General features: G+C 43.1%; 1 protein-coding gene across 1 annotated transcript in view; it reads left to right on the top strand.

Annotated features, from left to right (window-relative positions):
• Nucleotides 1-18,811, top strand: part of cadps2 (Ca++-dependent secretion activator 2) — a 109,950-nt gene that overhangs the window by 86,940 nt on the left and 4,199 nt on the right. The window contains exons 25-27 of the mRNA XM_031856931.1: nucleotides 72-155; nucleotides 316-348; nucleotides 10,096-10,203. Coding sequence (XP_031712791.1) covers nucleotides 72-155; nucleotides 316-348; nucleotides 10,096-10,203 — 225 coding nt within the window. The remainder of the gene's footprint in view (nucleotides 1-71; nucleotides 156-315; nucleotides 349-10,095; nucleotides 10,204-18,811) is intronic.

The following is an 18,811-nucleotide window of genomic DNA, read 5'->3' as shown; positions in this document are numbered from 1 at the left end:
TGTGTGTGTGTGTGTGTGTGTGTGTGTGTGTGTGTGTGTGTGTGTGTCCCCCCCCCCCCGTCTGTCTGCAGTTGGCCGCTGTTTTAGACGGCGTCCTCTCCAAGCTCTCCAGATACGATGAAGGGACGTTCTTCTCTTCTATCCTCTCGTTCACAGTGAGTTTTCTTTTTGTCTCTGGAAACAGAGCGCTGAGCTGTTTCCCCCACCGTTCACAGGGAACCTGTTATTTACTGGAAACCAGATCTGCAGTGTCATTCTACTTCTTCTTCTCCTCTTCTTTGCTCCTCTTCCTCCTGCGCCCCCCCCCCCTGAAAGGTGAAAGCAGCTGCCAAATATGTGGAGGTCCCTGTGAGTCCGTTTATCTGCCTTCTGTTTATATTTATTCACCCTGTTCGGCACAGTCGGTTTTCCATATTTCTGTTTCCATCACAATCGAAGCGTCGCTGTTGAATATGAAGCAGCCTGGCAATGAGAAGCGGCCGCTCGTTGCATTCCGCCTCAGTCGTGTGCTTGTTGGGTTTTTTGTAAGTTTTCTCATCGCAGCGTGTTAAACATGTGTGAAAGATAAAGAGGGTTTTTATTCTGTCTGCAGCTCCAGAGCCAAAGATCACACAACAAGCCTAATTAATTGCACTCTTGTCCTTGGAGATGTGTTTTTGCTGAAGTGTCGCTTTGTGGGCGGCGGCGTTCGGGTGTCGAGCGGTTAATGAACGACGGCGACGTGGCAAAGATCAGAGGCTGAGGATGAGGAGGAGGAGGAGGAGACGTGTACCGCGTACCGCGCAGGAGTTAAAGTGTGGAGGTGATGAGGCGTTAACGTTTTGGCGGTGTTCGATGTGTGAAGGAGAGAGAGAGAGCGAGCTTTAATCTCCAGAATTAGATCTCACAAAGAAGAGGTGACCTCTCACTTTCTAAAGTGATTAACAGCTCGAAATTAACAAAGTACAATTCCTCTGTGATTTAGGGTTTTTGCACGTTTTTAAATTTTTCATCTCTCTAATATGAATTTAGTTTTTAAAAGCATCCGCTGGGATTAAAGATATTTAAAATCAATTTTTTCAAACCTCTCAGGCTTCAATCCAACAACCACCAAACACTGAGGAGGAAATGAACCGTTCCTCTCTTACTTGGAGTAGTTTGGCTGTAAATTAAATGTTTCAGACGTCTACGATTAAATTACATTTCCTATTGAATGTTACAGAACAAGTCATCCAATGGTGGCAATTATTTTTTATGTGAATTTAATTTGATAGCCGTCTTTGGCCAAAATCAATCCATGCATCCAGTATCCTGAGACATTTCAACGTTACTGGATGATTCTGTGCAAATGTTGGGGGGCAGCGCAGCAAGTTGTGCGTCCTTTGTGAACAGAAAAGGGAGTTTTAAGGGAGCTAAAAGGTTTGATGTGAAAACACTCCGGCAAACATTTTGCATCAATCAGTGATGTGAATTTGTGACAGTTGCAGCACGTTTCAGATAAAAGGTTTGAATACAAGACCAAGTACCAGGATGCTGTTGACCCAGAGCAGCGTCTGGCTGTTGTACAGACTGAGATACTGCAAGATATTGTGTTGAGCTTCCTTTTAGTTCCCTCTGGTGAACAGTTAGTCTATATGTCATGGGCTTTTATTGTGAAAGGTAAGAACAGAAGGAGTGGATCTGGTCTGTCCGCGTTGTTGTTTTGGAAATGTCCGTTCCTCACACCTGATTGGTTGATGCCTTCGCAAAATATTCACATTCTGTGTGAACGGACTCAAGATCAACATTTAACAAATATATATTGACGTGCAGATGAAAGGCCTTTAGAAGAGCACTCGTGTCTGTACGCTAAAATACAAGACTACTGAGAGCAGCCAGTTAGCTTAGCATTAAAGACTGGAAACAGCTAGCCGAGATCCGTCCAAAGGCAACAAAATCCAAATAGCAGCACATCTGAAGCTCACCGATCAACACATTATATCTTGTTTGTACAACCCGCACAAAAACAAAGTGTAAAAATGTAAATTCGCCGTTTTTTTGTTTTTTTTAACGAGGGTTGTGTGGTGAACGATGTCTTTGCTTGGACCAGTGACCTCCTGGAGTCTCCAAACATCGGAGCTCAGAGCGGTGCCAGAGTCACTCTCGTTGTGGAGAGCTAGCTTTGTCCGCTCGGCGTTTTAGCCTCGCAATCTTTGCTTTTTTTTTCGGCGCTGTGTCTGCAATTTGCGTAGCTTCCTCTTGAATGCTTGTTGGAGATCTGGCACCGAGATACATCTGGAACACAGCAAAATAACAAGATGCCGGCAGATATGCAGGTTCTTTCTGTATCAGTCTATAGGTTCTCTACTCATTGGGCCATATTAAGGGTCAGCCATGTACACATTTTATTATTTTAAAATGACAAAAACTAATGTAGCAATCCTTGTAGATGTCGTTCGGTCCCTTCATTTGTATTTCATTTTACATCTAAATAAGACTTCTGAGATCCTCCAAGCATGTGTGGAATAATACAATTATATATGCAAGATAATGATGTATTTAGAGGTTCAAAATCACCATCTTTAGAGTCCAGAATAAGGATATTAAACAGATTCCTGCGTTGTGTGTTTAGTATTTGAGACTCAGACGTGAGAACGTCCCACACTGAGTCATTAATCAGCTGAGATAAAGAGCAGCACAACAGTCTCACCTGACCTCCTAATCCTCTGCCCCGCCGCCGTCCCACATATCCCATCATGCTCTCTGGTTTCCGTCCAGACTCCCCCGCTCCCCTGAAATTATAATGTAACCGCTACCTTGGCCTTTTTGGTCTTTTGTGTGGAGGGAACCTGACGCAGGTAAGCAGGTAAGCCTCTTCTCCAGGTGCGATGACGAGCCCCCCCCCTCGAGAGTTTATATCTTGATCTTCTGGTAAAGATCACCCTACAACTGCAAGTACTTGCTTTATACTTTTATAGTTTTCATTCAACATGAGATATTATTTTTTGTCAACGTTTTTCATTTTGGACTTTTTTTGATAGTTTTGTAAGTTATTCTATCAGGACGAGACTTTCTGTCTTTCATGCTTTTCCATCTTCAACAGATTTGAAAGCACAAACTTCTGGTTGCTGTTTTTATTACCTGACTATGAAAGTAAACTCAACGTCTCCTTTAGCTTTACATAAAGTGTAAGGTGCATTTTATGATCCCCATAACACATTGAAAGTCCCGTCAGTATAACCGTCCTCCAACACCAGAATGATGCTGCAGGCTCCACATGACTCATCATTATTAGATTTGATCATCTTTAGTCAGTGTTTAGAGACAAACACAAGGGTTTGAATTACAGGCCTGGACCCTCCTAAAGGAGGTCAAATCATCATTCATATACCCTGTACCTGTAGTCATTATTAAATATCACTACATATTTCCCTTATTCCTGCCTGGAAGAATCTACAATTTCAGACACCCATAAAGTCCATTTTTAACATTTATGTTTGGCGTCACGTGTACGTCACGAGAGTCTGTACGGCCAACGTGACGGAGGTCCCACCATGAACCAGGATGGATGAAAGGATGGATGGAGGGATTAATGAAAAGATGGAGGGAGGGAAAGATGGATGAAAAGATTCTCACTATTCTGTCCATAACCTGAAAAACAGCCAATTAGTTTTACTCTACGTTCATCCTGATGAAATGTGTCCCAGTAGAAACAAAGAGGATTTTACTCGAGTGATTCCATATTTTCCCGAGACTTCTCATGTCTTCAGTGATTGTAAATCTGTTATTCTGTGTGTCTCATGTCATCCCTCATGTCATGTGACTGTACAGGAGTGCAGTAGTTTGGCCTGCTTCACGTCCAGGACTTTGACCTGAAGCATGAAGTCGTATTTCTGTTCTTCACAATGTGTTCATCACACTGAGTCACACGTGTTCAGCAGGACCGACGTGTTCACACCCGCACGCAGCCAAGACACCAGCGACTGACAGCCGCACACGCTCGTACCGAACATATGCAGCGCTGGAAGAGCAGGAACACAAACATCGGGGGAGTCGTCGTCATCGTCATCATCATCATCATCATGGCACGGCTCTTCACCGTCTTTAACGCGACACGGCCCTGCAGGAAACAAGCAAACTAGAAACAAACGAACTGGCTCTTGTCAGGGGCGTTCTGGTGGTTCAAGGCGTCGACCGCGTAAAAACCACAAAGTCTCTGGTTTGAAGAAACTCATTTCTGTTAGATTTGAAAGCAGTTAACCTGCAGTTCCTGAAGATCAGAGGAAGATCATTTGTCTTCTTTTGCTGTTGCACCATAAAAAATCAACCGTGCCGAACTGCTTTATTAAAGCACACGACACTCAGAGCTGTTTAACCGTTTAGTTGGAACAACATGTTGTTTACAGACATTTAGCACGTGATGCACAGAATTCCTCTTTAATTTTAAATCACTGCTTATGAGGTTAATATTCAGCACGTCACCGTACATCTACTGTCAATGGTTCAGTCTCGTCAACATGTGGAGATATTTCACATTTAAAATATCACAGTTCACAAAACGACGTCTTAGTTTAAATGAAGTATAAACAGGTTTATGAATTTCATGCTTCTTTATGTAAAACAAAATAGGAAAAACTATTTTTAAATGCACGAGATTAAAGAATATTTACTGCAAAATAAAATCCTGTTTACTGAATATTTTGGCAGATTTTAAATGATTAATTCATCAAATAATGGATCAACAGAAATGTAACAACTGAGCGTTTGTTATTTTTAGGATGATTGATTGAAACTGTTTCCGGTTTCTCAAATATGACAATGTGCTGCTTCTCCTAATTTGTTATACGATTATAAATGAAATATTTTAGGTTTTTTTTAGAGAGTTGGTCAGACAAAAGAAGCAACATGCTGATGGTCAGTAAATGAAGTCGTTATTGTTATTGTACATGAGCTTCATAAACACATTTATTTTGAATTATAGAGGGATTTTGTGTGAACACATGTATTTGTACACACACACACACACACACACACACACCGAGCATCTGGTAGAAATGAACTGCATCCCGGGCATGAGACGAGGCCGGTAGCGCTGTGTAATTACCTGGCATTTCACCGCCTTCCTCCTCCTCCCCCCCGCTCACTACTCATCATCAACGGGCCCCCCCTCACTTCACACCCTCCCCTCCCCCCCCCGCCTGTATCCCAACGCCGCTTAATTTTACACTCTCAATTTTGTTGTTATCAAATGTTGACGAGCAACCAGGCGGCCATTATCCCGGTGCGGAGGGGATTACTGGTGTTTGGCTACAAGTGGAGGAGACGAAACAGGCCGAGCGTGACAAGAGCGCTGAGCTGCTTGTATGTAGGGTGTGTGTGTGTGTGTGTGTGTGTGTGTGTGTGTGTTTCTTCTCCTTCCTTTCTTTCCTGTCGTGTTAAAGTCTTAATCTCGGTGGCTGGAACTGTGCCGGCGTCTCCGATCTGTCAGGCTGCTTTGTCACCTCGTCAGAAGGAGAGAAAAGAGGTAAATGATTGAGACTGAGCCTTGAGGGGATGGAAGGAGGCGAAGATTGATGTCTCAAGTGACAACAAGGGCAGTAATATGTTGCCAGTGACACACACATACACACACACACACACTCACACACAGTCTTGAATGGGGTAGTACAGATTTTTCTCTGGCTTTGACCCTCTCCACATTGGTGCACATGTATCTTTTACTGGCTCTGCTTTGGTCCTATACTTGCCTGACAGTGTTGGGTCGGGTTGAGGTTCAAGACTCCAGTCAAGTTCTTCCACAACAAACTTAGAAAACCTTTTTCATTTTATTGGAGCTGACTTGGTGCAGTCGGAGTTAGAAGCGCGCTGCTGTTTGAAGTGTATTTGCTGCAGCAGCAAGAAGCCTCAGACCAGAAGGACGTACAGTTTGATTTCCTGCTTTTTGGGTTTCGTGTCAGAAGTTCTGTTTGTTCTGATGTCAAATGTTGAGCTCTGAGAAGTCAAAAGTAAACGATCGCAACTTAAAAAACGATGAGTTTGATGTCTTTAAATATAAACGTTTGATTTCCAGCTGGTATCTTTTGTTTGTTTTGTTTTTAGATGAATCAACATACATAACTGGTTAAATATGTATGATTTAAATCTTGAGGAGCCAAACAGACATTTGTGTTTATATCACCTCGGTAGCTTGAATTCAAAGAGTCACATAAATGAACCCAAAACACAATCTTTTCCTAAACCTAGTTAACTTGTTTCCTGTGAAGACGGACGTTTATTTTGAAAAGATTGTCAGCATGTAACAAGTGGAAATTGACACGTGTTGCTGGACATTCGTCGGAAAAGGCATGAAAAATGAGGAATAACTTTTTCTGTGAGACAAGTGGTGAAGGACGATGCTTTTCGGGCGGTTTGGCCGAGGGACAGGTCTCCAGAAGATAAGGACTCAAGAACTGTAAGACTCGGGACTCAATGACTGGAAAGAGTTCGGATAGGTCACCAATGTGCAACCAGATGAAACCAGTTCCTCAGATCGCTCACTAATGATGCCGACGACGCTGCAGACCTTTCTGATTGTTTTCGTTTGGATGTAAAACTCGCTAAAAACGCTTACATGGACATAAACTCTCTTGACATTCAAACACAGTTTTGAAACGTAGACCTGGAAGTGTCTGGAACGGATCAGAGGCATGACGAGAACCGTAACACACCCGGTGAGACGCACGTTGGTTTCGGTCTCTTCAAGAATTCTGATCGTCGATCTGACGATCATCCTCGATGTGCCAACACTCGCTCCAGAGGATTATGGGGATTCTGACAGGCCTGACCCCTCCTCTCTGTGGTCGCACATAACACTCACACCGCCCCTCCTTCTCCTGCACTCACACACACACACACACACACAAACACACACTCTCCAGATCCCCTCGCAGCCATGTGACCCCACTTTAACCCCTGGTATCTGCAGGTGTTCTTGTCGAGCGGTCTGTCTGAATTACAGCTGAGCGTCTCTGACTGATCGCAGTCTGTCACTTGCTGTTCGAGGCCTCTGAAATAACGTTTGACTTTCATTTATCGAGAGAGGCTCCGCTTACTTCTGTTTCATGTTTCCACAGAAACAGAATGTGGTATTCCTTTACTCTGGCTAAATACTGGTTAACAGTACTTTTTTACTTTGCTAGCATTGTCTCTTCAAACACATTGCTGCATTATTGAGGTACAATCATAGACTATAATAAGTGGACGTAGTCGTCGTGACGTCACCCACTGGTTCGTGGACTGATGTTTTTTCCGCCTCGAGTTCAGTATTTTGACCATCGCTATCTTGGATTTTTGCAACCAATAGTGAGCGTATTCATACTGTAGAGGAGTGAGGTAACTTGTTAAAGACACCACTTAATATTACTATTAATATATAAACATGTTTACAATGTTTACTGAGGGAATAAATCAAGAGAGAAGTAGAGTCATTTTCTCATAGACTTCTATACAACCAGAGGAGTCGCCCCCTGGTGGACACTAGAGAGAATGCAGCTTTAACACACTTGCCTTCACTCAACAGGACTCGACAGTATGGCGCGATCCCCGTCTGTAATACTAGCTAGATCGCCGCTAAAAATGTTGTGGAAAAATGAGCACAGTCATCTCCATCAGAGACCCAGAATTCCCACAGTTGCCTCTTTTGCATGTCACGCCACAAACCAAAAAACTCAAGGCACTTGCGTGATGTTGTCAATGTTGTTTTACACAAACACTACCATGTGACAGTTTGTATTCTTTTGTGTTGTCCTTGAAAACAAAAAAGGTCAGAATCCCAAATGTATTTATTTATTTATAAACGAGCCTTTTTGCCTTTTAAGTGAAGCCAAAAGGTTTCTGTGTTTTCTCCGAGGCTCTGTTTCCTTGTTTTTCCACGGGGGACCTGGCGTGCCATGCTCAGCGGCGCTGCAGCAGAACAACCCCCCCCCCACCCCCCTCCTCCTTCCCCCCAAGATGCACGGCTCAGATAAAATGGGTGTGAAAGATGTCAAAGCAATTACAATAAGCATTACGCTTGTAATGTCCCCTGACTACAGGGAGTTTGAATGAACAGGGCTTCACCCACTTCCTCTGGCCTCTCCCAGCCCGACCAGCAGCTGCTTCCACTGCAGTTCAGTCCTCCGGTGTTACCGCCCAGAGCTGCTGCTTACACCGGTACTTCACCTTCTTCTCTTCGCCCGTGTGTTCCCGTGTCCCGTTGGACGGTTGTGCTCAACAGACACACAAACGGAACATGTAGAGTGTGCATCAGTGAGGAAAATGCTTTAAAGAAATCGTTGCTTAAATATGCAAATTTAACTTAATACGTTACATTCTGTGTTAGTTTTTGTTGTGGAATCAGTGTTTGGGGCTCGTACCACTCATTTACAAGTCATTTAGAGAAAACGGCCTTTAAAGAAATGTTTTGTTAAATTACAGATCATTAGCTTTTGTTTTACAAGTTTTCTGAAATGTCATGTTAAATGAGGCATTATGTAATGAAGACTTTTAGTGAGATGCAAATATACAAAGTAAAACCATGAACACCTAAATGTGTATTTTGGATGTTATCTTTCCACTCGTCTGAAAGAAGACAAAAGTGTTATGGAAGCAAAATAGCCCAAAATCTCAAAATTGCAAAGTGCATGAACAGAGACGTCACCTTAACGGGAAGAATTCTGACTTCAAGGCAACAGTGAAGAACACTGTGAACAAAGTCACTTTAATAGTCATTTGTCACATTAAGGGAATGATTTAGGCAAAGATTCCCCAACAAACTTCCTTTTACATCAAGTCTAAATAATAAGAAAGAAAACTGAACTTGAACTGAAACGTGAACTGTGACAAGATGAAGCTGATAATAGTTATCAATGGAGCCGCACTAACACCTCTGAAGTCATGTTTTGTTCAAACCTTAATGAACCACATGAACAGAAACACACTGAGACGTCTTATTGACCCTGAAATACTCCGTTAAACTTAACAGCAGCAGAGTTATTCACTGTGCCTTGGTTGCTTCTTTGTGTGCTACAGGTGTCACACCGCTGCACACCCGCAGTGTGTCGCAGCCAACAACACAACTTTATTCACAAATATTCTTTTTAAGTACGGCAAGAAATTAAGAATGTGCCCTCAGGTTTCACGGGTAGGTTTTGCTTTTATTAAAAACGAATATAATTGCACATTGAAAGATTTATTGGTCACGTTAGTTAAGTGGAAATTCACATCAGAATGGAAGACGTCAGCGGTGTTTTAATATTTTACTGAATGTGGTTAATGAAGGTTGACTCTGATCTCCGTCATGTTGTCTCTGTCTAGTCTAGTTATTCCCCTCGCCCACTCAAGCTCTATATCTACTGTGAAGCCTGGAAGCTTCTTGATTAAACTTGATCCATGAGTACAGACATCATTATTACATTCACAACGTATGGAGAGGAGGTGATCTGTAATATTTGAATGCCTGCCCATGGAGGTTACACTTTGGTGAGACTTTCATCTGTCAGAGTCGGGGGGGATTGTTACATTGTTTTAAATGTGTATTAAATGTTTACAAAGAATCATGCAGGGGAGAAACCCGTCACCAACACAGGATTCAACCCATTAAATGGCACATAAATGATCCGCTCCTGTGATTGGTTTGAATGGAAACCGCTCCAGAGTTCACTTGACAGCTGTCCGAGATCACTCGTTGAAGACGGACCAGTTAGCTGTTGTTTGGTCAGCACCGGTGCTCCAGTCCGTCATTCACACCAAACCAAACTAATTGGGTTTTTACGCTCCAGGGTTCAGTTGAGCCGGACCGAACGAGGCTGCTGTGAACGCGCCCTGAAAGGAGCTCGTGGAAGTGCTGCCTTCTGTGCATTGCTTGTTTTTCCTGTTTGCACTATTATTTGGGGGTCTGTATCATCTCACTGTAAATGAATGACTACGTTTTAAGCTTGACTGTTGCACACTGTAGGTGTGATATCCATGAACAGCATGGATGAAGTGAGATGTGCACCATGTTACCATCAGCATCAGGCTCCACAGACTGCTTGTTGTGCATGTGTGACGTCGTTTTGTGTATCCAGCCTCCACCTCTTCTTGTCGTCTTCAAGCCTGTGTGTGTCCTCTCTCCTGCAGAAACCAGGGATGGATCTGGCCGACACGTACATCACCTTCATACGGCAGAACCAGGACATCCTCCGAGACCGCGTCAACGACGAGCTGTACGTCGAGAAGGTGTTTGACGTGAGTGCTGATCCTTGTTCTTAAAGACGACTCCAGTCGATCACAACTTGGCTTTTACTTCTGTTGATTTGTCCATCATTTCTGAGATGTGCGAACACGGTGGCGTCACTAAAGAGAGGTCAGACGATTGGAAGCAAACGGTTGATCCAGATGAACTTGTTGCACAGGAAAACTGTGTGTACACAAAGTTACTTCAATTTATTTTGTATAGCCCAAAATCACAAATTTGCCCCAGAACAATCTGTACACATGCGACATCCTCTGTGCCGGGACCCTCACATCAGAACAGGAACAACTCCCCCAAAAACCCCTTTAAGGGGGAGAAGAGAGGGAGAAACCAGAGAGAGACACAGAGGAGGATCCTCTATCAGGATGGACAGAAGTGTGATAACAACATATCAGAGTAAAAACACATTCAATGAGATGATTCATATAATGAGAGTAAGCACAACAATGATGGGAAAATGACGACTACTAGTACTAACAGCAGAAGTGGATATAGTAGAATAACAATGATAATAAAAGCAGTAATGGTATCAGCAATAGCAAGCAATGCAACTACTAATTATAATGATAGTAGCAGTGGGTGTCAGGCAGGACCACGGCAGGAGGCAGGACCAGGGTCCAGATAAACCAGGATTCATGAAACCTGTGAGGAGAGAAAGCACAAAGACTCCGAGGAAGAAGCAAAGTCAGTAATGAGCATTAATGAGATATGAATTCATACAGAAGGAGAGCGAGGAGCTCATTGTATCCTAGGGAGTCCCCCGTAGTCTAGGCCAAGGCCAGACTAGAGAAACTACATCATTAGATAACTGATGTCGGACGTGTTCCGGGCCTGATAGAATAACTTCAGTTTTGTCCGACTTTAACATCAGGAAGCTGCAGGTCATCCAGGTTTTTATGTCTTTAAGACATGCTTTAAGTTTAGTGAGCTGGCTGGTTTCATCTGGTTTGATTGATGGATATAACTGAGTATCATCTGCATAACAGTGAAGGTTAATATTACCTAAAGGAAGCTTATATAAGGTGAATAAAATGGTCCAAGCACAGAACCTTGTGGAACTCCATGACTAACGTTGGTCTTCATCGAGGTTTCATCGTTTATACAAACTGAGATCGATCTGATAAATAGGACTTAAACCAGTTTAGTGTGGTTCCTTTAATGCCAATCAATAATGTAACGGCATGTTATGATCAATGGTGTTGAACGCAGCACTGAGGTCTAACAAGACCAGAACAGAGACGAGTCCTTTGTCTGATGCGATTAGGTCATTAGTTATGTTCACCAGAGCTGTCTCTGTGCTGTGATGCTCTCTGAATCCTGACTGAAAGTCCTCAAATAAGCTATTGTTACGCAGAAAGTCACACAACTGCTTTCTCAAGGATCTCAGAGAGGAAGGGAAGGTTAGAGATCGGTCTATTAGCCAACACCTCTGGATGGAGAGTGGGCTTCTTAAGAAGAGGTTTGATTACAGCCACTCTGAAGGTCTGTGGTGCATGGTTAGTGAAGACAGATCATATCTAGTAAAGACGTGCTAACTAACGCTAACACTTCTTTAAGCAGCCTAGTCGGGATAGAGTCTTAAGAGACAGACTAATACCGTAAGTATAGTTTTTATAAAATAAATTGCAGACAATATAAACAAATAACCTTCATTTCTTCTTGACTTACAATATGAAATAAGAACAGGAATTAAAGATGCTTTTGTAATGTTCATAGAGACGTAACCTGCGTGAGATGAAGTGGAATATGTAGAACGCTGCTTTGTGTGACTGCTGATGAACTGGAGCGCGGTCAATGAGAGCGGTCATGGCCGTGACTTTCCCTCCCGTCTGCCGACCGCCGGCTCTCCTGCCGAGGACGTAGAAACATAATCACGATCCACAATTGATTCTCCGAGTGGTTTCAACCCGGGAGCTGCGTTCACGGCCTCGTCGGACAAAAGCCCGCTGAGAAGGAACGTTTCTCCTCGCTCACATCAACATAACAAGTGTCTGGATATCTCAGCAGTGATCTGCTGTTAGGCTCTCACATGCTACAGAAACACCGACGTGTTTCTGTCACTCAAACACAAGCTGTTATCCATTCCCAGCTCTCTCTTCCTTCTCCCTCGTCTTATTTCTCTCAGATATATGTTTGAGGTTAAGTACATCTCCCATCCCGCTGCTTTCTGCTCTCAAACGTTGTGTTTGAGTTTGTTGTTTTTTAAGATTAGCAAACAGCTCTCAGATCTGTTGGATGCTGAGCATCTCTTTACTCTTTATCTCAGTCTTCCCTGCTCCTCCTCCAGCTCTGTCATGTTCTCTCTACCGCGTCTCCCAGCGGTGGCCGTCTTCTCTCTCTGCACTGCATTTCCTACTTATCAAAGCTTCTTCTTCCCTCATATTCAAAATACTGATGAGTCTCCTCTCACTACTTGAGATGTTTTTATTGGTCAAAGCCGCCTGCTGAATTTAAAGTCAGTAAAATGAGTTTCTGATACGCTCTTTCTCTGATTTCACTGGTTTAGCGTCGTTCCCGTAGCGCTACCTCCAGTCTGGTCACGCGTTCACATTAATACAACACCGGTGAGGGATGATGTCATCGTGACTGCACTAGTGACTCTTATTGGTCGGTGAGGGAAATATGTTTAACTCCCAAACTAAAAGTCATGTCTGTCTCCACTCATTTGTTGTTCAAGAGGGTGATGTCAAACTCAAAATAAATAGAGAACGATTCAGACGACCCGGCATCGTCCCAGAGTTATGATCGCAGTGAAGGAACGCAACTTTCATCCAGGAAACGTTGACTTATGTAAAGATGTAACACTTATTTAGTCTCATGCGTAATAAAAGCGACCTAACACAAGTACGTATTTTAAACCAAACTAACAATTTTCCAACCCTAACCAAGTTGTTTCCTGTGAAGATGGTTTATTCTGAAGCGTGTTGTTTGTGTGAATGACGTCTCATTTAATTACCAAACACACTGAGGACGGTACAGACTATTGATCTCAGCCTTGAATCAATTAAACATGACATGATGTCATTGAAAGGACAGGATTATTCATCCTGTTTCTATTACACTTCTTTCTTCCAAACAGCAACTTTTCCACCTCAGTAAATTGTAAAATGTGTTCAACTTTCTGTCAAATTCCCGTTGTTTCCACTCCGATTGTTTTACGTTGGAATTGGAAATGTGCATAAAAATAGTTGGTATTTTGTCAATAAGCGCTCATTGCATCGTATCTTCTTTTTGTTGCACAGTAAACGTTTGAATGGAAGCACACAATCCTCCACAGTGAGGTTTGATGTCTCCGGTTCCGTAGCAGCAGCACTTCGCTCTGAGGCTGCAAACACCGACTGCTTCTGTTGACCCGTTTATCACTTAGAGAAGCACCGAGAGACGTCTGCTCGCTCCGCGGGAGGAGTCGCCACCGCACCGTCCAGCTATCCGTCTGCGTGTCCACCCCCCTTCCATCCCACGCTGTCCGTTTTCTGCACCCCCCCCCCCCTCCAGGATTCAGATTTATAAAATTATAGTTTAGTGCAGAGTTGCCAAACACGCCTGAGATCGCCGCCCCGAGTCAATGCGGGGGACATGGCAGCTCAGACCCTCGCACACATTAGCAGCATGGAGACGAGCGATGGATTTCTGCCACCCGCCGCCTCCTCTGAGGGTTCAGGGTATTGTGGCTGAGACTGTGTGTGCGTGTGTGTGTGTGTGTGTGTGTGTGTGTGTGTGTGCGTGTGTGTGCGTGTGCGCCTAATGGAGCTCAGAAGAGCCCAGTCATGCACCGAGGAAGAGGAGGAGGTGATGGCGGGGGCCTCCGAGTGTCTCCACTCAGCCCGGTTTGTGTGGAACAAAGAAAGTAAACCTTGTGTTCATACGGCGGCACCAGGCCTCCCGCCAGGTGCATTATGGGTATGTTGTCTTGTTTACGTGCGGCTGGGCGAGTCGATGTCAAACTCGTGTCAGGGTTTGTCAACACGGACGTATATAAAGAAGAAGAGGCGGTTGGAGAGTGTGGCGTCAACACGCAGCTGCAAACACGTTTGCTTTTTTTTCCAGCGTGTGCATGCTCACATGTGCATGTTCGTCTATTTGTGTACAAGTGCTCACCGGGGAACGCTTTTGTGTGGATGAGGAGTGTAATGCATGCCCACACACACACACACACACACACACACAGAGCTCCATCCTCTTCACATTAGAGGTCAGATCAGCGTTATGAAGCAGCTGACGAGGAGGAGCTGCACGCTGTGAGGGAAGAAATGTGCATCTCTTAGCAGGAAGTCATTTCATCTTCTTGTTTTCTTTGTTTATTTTGTAAATCAAGAAAAAACCTCGATGCCGTTTTGTTTACATTCAGGATATTTTTACTTTTTTAAATGGTGTTAAACAGGCAGCTGTGGCTCAGCGGGTACAGCAGGTTGCTCTTTAGTCAAACGGTTGACGGTTCAATCCCCGTTTAGTCGTACTGCCGGAGTGTCCCTGAACGAGACATTGAAGCTCTTTACAGCAGCTCCTAAATGCTGAGGATGGTTAAATACAGAGAGGTCAAATGTCATGTACGTACGTGACAATAAAGAAAAGAAAAGAAATGATTTGTTGCACAAGAATCCAGAAAACGACATGACATTTCTTTTCCAAGAGCCTGGTATTCAAACACAAAACCTTTTGTTCCCCAAGTAAAACATGTGATTTTTAGTTTAATACATACAATCATTTTTATTTATATTTTCTAGAAATGAAAGTCAGCATCTTGACACCTGATAAAAACCCAAATAATCTCATGTCACAGCTCTTTATAATATGAGAAAACAATATTTTAGACGTCAATTCTCGCACTTTTTAGGACTTAATAAATAATCACTTTTGATTTCAACAAAATTACAGTTATTGTTTCTGTTCGGTGCCAAAGACAGAATGTGTCAAATGTTTAAATGACATCATTACTGTGACACAATCAGGGGGAGCCAGCCTCCATTCATCACGTAGAAATTGTTTCTGACAGGACTAATGCAGACCCACAATGCCGTGCAGACCCACCACCCCCCCCCCTCCCTCCCTCCTCCTCCTCCTCTCATATATTCGCTCCATCTGTTTTCACTCTCGTCCTCTAATCAGCTCAATTAAGGAGCGTCTTCGTACTCAATTTCCACGACTGTTAACGCGGCTGGCGAGGCAACCGTCAGGCAGCTGATTAGCCGCTCTGAGGAGAACTCGCCTCCCAGAGACTCGAATAAACATTTCATTGAGCGGGCGGAGAGAGGGAGGAGGAGGAGGAGGAGGAAGGAAATGAGAAGAAATCATCTCAGAAGCAGCAAAATATCATCCAGCAATTTCCACATCCTTAAGCATCTGTTAACTCAAGAGTGCAAAGCAATTGTCAGCGAGCTGATTAGCATACAACTCAAATTCCAGCGTAGAAATATTTAGTGTGAAGAGAGAGAGGAGGAGGAGGATGATGAAGATGAAGGAGGATGAGGACGATGGAGGAAGGGAGGAGGAGGGAAAAAGGACAATATTGAAGCTGTCACACACAAAGGATAAGAAAAGAATAAAACATGTCACACATGAGGAAAGTTTATTTAAACAACACATTTCAAAGGTAGTTCAACGTGTTTCACAAAATGCATTAAAAACAGAACAGAAAGAACAAAACTGCAGAAAAGCATTAAATTAATAATAATCATATTATTTTACAGTAGAGTAAAATCGTTGGTGTGCCCTTCAGGGATTCGTATAGTTTTTTTATATGAAGTGTGTTTTTTCTGAACGCAAAGCCAATTTTAAAGGATGCTAATTTGCTGTGAGTGTCACTAATTGAATTGAAGATGTTTGAAAATGTTTAATATTGAAGGGGGAAACAATTCAAGCCCATCTCAAAGATTTATATCTCCGCTTCACCAACGTACAGAGACGAGAAGCACGAGGAGAGCTCAGCGTCAAACACACACACACACACACTCTCTCTCCGGCTGCTGCGAATGTTGCTAGCTAGCGTTAGCTGCAGGAGGACAAACAACGGCAACTGCAAAAACCAATAATGCAAAACGAAACGGCTCAGCCGAGTGCAGCACTCACCTGTGGCGTCTTTTATTTATTTATTATTCACCAGGGACAGTGCACATTAATCAACATTTCAGTTTTCACCTCAATGTAAAGGAGTTAGGGAGATAGATCATTGACGTCTGTAGTCCCCTGGGCAGGTTATTACAGGTTATTACAGGTTATTACAACAGTGTTATTATCAGTACAGTTCAACAGCAAAGACTGTTTTCTCTCGAATTGAAATTCTAAATCAACCCGTCCTAAAATCTCATTTTTAATTACTTTGTAGTGTCTCTCTGTGTAGAACACCTGCCGGTTAGACTCGAAATACAAACGCACAACGTCGTGTCGAGAGCGTTTTTGTTCCTCTCGCTGCCTGATTGGTGCCGGGTGTCGGGTAGACGACGGTCCACACCAGAGAGTTGAAATGTATTAACAGTTAAAGTCACTGGAAGCCACAATATGCTCAAACCGAAGCACCGGTCTCCAACCGTCAAGCTGGCTAGCCACAAAGTAGCTACTTAGCGCTACATAGCTATAGCTGGCTAGCTAGCCCACCAATTCTATCTCCAAATCGGTGGGTCTTGATTTGATTTATCCTAGTTTGTTACTACCCCATGTTAAAGCATGTTTATTCTTGCAGTAAGAATAATTACAAAAACACTCCATGTGTGCTTTTGGTACGCCGAACGGCCCAAAAAACCTTTTTGTTTTTGTTTTAGCAAGTAAAGGATGGTAAAGCTGGCGACGCCAAGCACTTTAAAACGGAAGTAAGATTACAAAATGGCAATTTTATTATTGCAGGCCAATCGGTTTCACTGTCCATTATGAAAAGATTGCATTTATCTTTTTTTTTTGGGGATCAACCAATCACACATTTGTAAAAGAATGCGTCACACTAACGTAAAAGTTTGTCTCTTAACTTTTTCCTAATTCCACCCGAAGCTGAGACTCTTTGCTAGACTTTGACCTCTTTTAATTCCTTTCAATATGACGACTAATATGAAAACACTTGAAACTTACTTTCCACTCTAAATGAGGTGCCCGATGTGTTTTTTGAGTTAGATTTGAACCAATAAAAAACTTCGAGGACAAAGTTTTGGAACACGTAAAAGTACACACAACGCATTATTATATCATCAACAACCGAAAGCGGACGTGTTGAAAATAAAGCTGCAGGTGGGAAGTTAAATCTTCTATAATCTGTTTCTGAGAAAACAGCAGCAGACCGAAATATAATTTGCTGCCGTATTTCTGAGCTTCGTCTGTCTTTTCAGATCACAAAGTAAAACGTTTTCAAAGCGCAAACTTGCGATTAATCTTGAATCCAACGTGAATCTTCTTGCATTTAGTTGAGACTCTGAATGAAAACCGCTTCATTACTTAACTTACTTAAGGAGCCAGTGTGAAGGAGGTCAGGGGTCGCTCCCACAATAGATGGAATCAAATATTTGCGTGACCTCCGAATGATCACGGACGTGTTTTGACTTTTGTCAAGTGCATGAAATAACCTCTGGACTGTTTTTCTCTCTTAAATTGGAAGGTAATTACAGTTCTTGTCAGCGTGAAATGAAGTCTGCTGGCGGCTCTTGAAGCAGATCTGAATATTACGGGTCATTACTGTGTCAGAGCAATTTCCCTGAGCATTCTTGTTTGACTGCTAACTCAATGAAGCCGCCCCTTTGTGTGCATTTCACCAGCAGCGCGCCGTCAGTGAGGATTGCTCTTCAGGTGAGAAGAGGTGCATTTGATTTCCTGCAGCTGTAGCCTGGTGGCAGAAGGTGTGCAGGGAAGAGCGTTTGATGAAAACTACAAAGACGACACATTTTATTTCTTCTTCTTTGAAGGCCGTGAACTCTTCTCTGAACTCAGCAGCATTCAGGAGTTTTGCATTAAATTGCCTGCCTTTTTAAATAAGTAAACCTTTCCACCACTTTGAGCTTTGCCGTTTTGATGTTGCGCATTGTTTGACCTTGTGTTGTTGTGTGTCGGTGAGTTTTCGTTTTTTCTGAAGCAGACGACGATCTCCTGAACTCCCCTGAAGGAGAATGTGTAGAAATGAGAACCATAAACTGTCCTTGTTCAGAGAGCAGCCATTAACATAATGTTGTTTTTTTTATTCATGTTCTTTTTGAGGAATAAACCCAGTGCGGAGCTTAAAGATGCTCCTCAGGGTGGCTTGCTCTTTGTTTTTCTGACTTCAGAAGCAGCTGGAGGATGCTTTCAGGAGGATGAATGAAGCCTCTTTCAGCTGGTTCCTGTAAAGAATTTGCCCTGGTGGTCTGAGGTCGCCTCCTCCACACAGGGAAGATCTGTTATGCAGACCATTTACATGTATGACTGATTCAGAAGGCCATGTTTTATCCCTGTTAATGCTCCAGTGCTTGATGCTTTAAAGGGTAGGTGTGTTAAAATAAATCAAGGCCTTGGCTTGGATTTATTGTTTTTGGTTTGGCTGTTTACATTGTTTTTTAAATATGTTCTGAAGCCTCGAGCATTTCGGCTGCTGAGATTTGGGATTTTAGCTGTCGCCAGTTTGGTTTTTTATGACCCGTGAGCGGAAGAGCC

The sequence above is a fragment of the Anarrhichthys ocellatus genome, unplaced genomic scaffold (assembly GCF_004355925.1).
Source record: "Anarrhichthys ocellatus isolate YVR2014 unplaced genomic scaffold, GSC_Weel_1.0 scaffold2, whole genome shotgun sequence".
NCBI classification, from domain to species: Eukaryota; Metazoa; Chordata; class Actinopteri; order Perciformes; family Anarhichadidae; genus Anarrhichthys; species Anarrhichthys ocellatus.
This window is presented reverse-complemented; position numbering and strand designations above follow the sequence as displayed.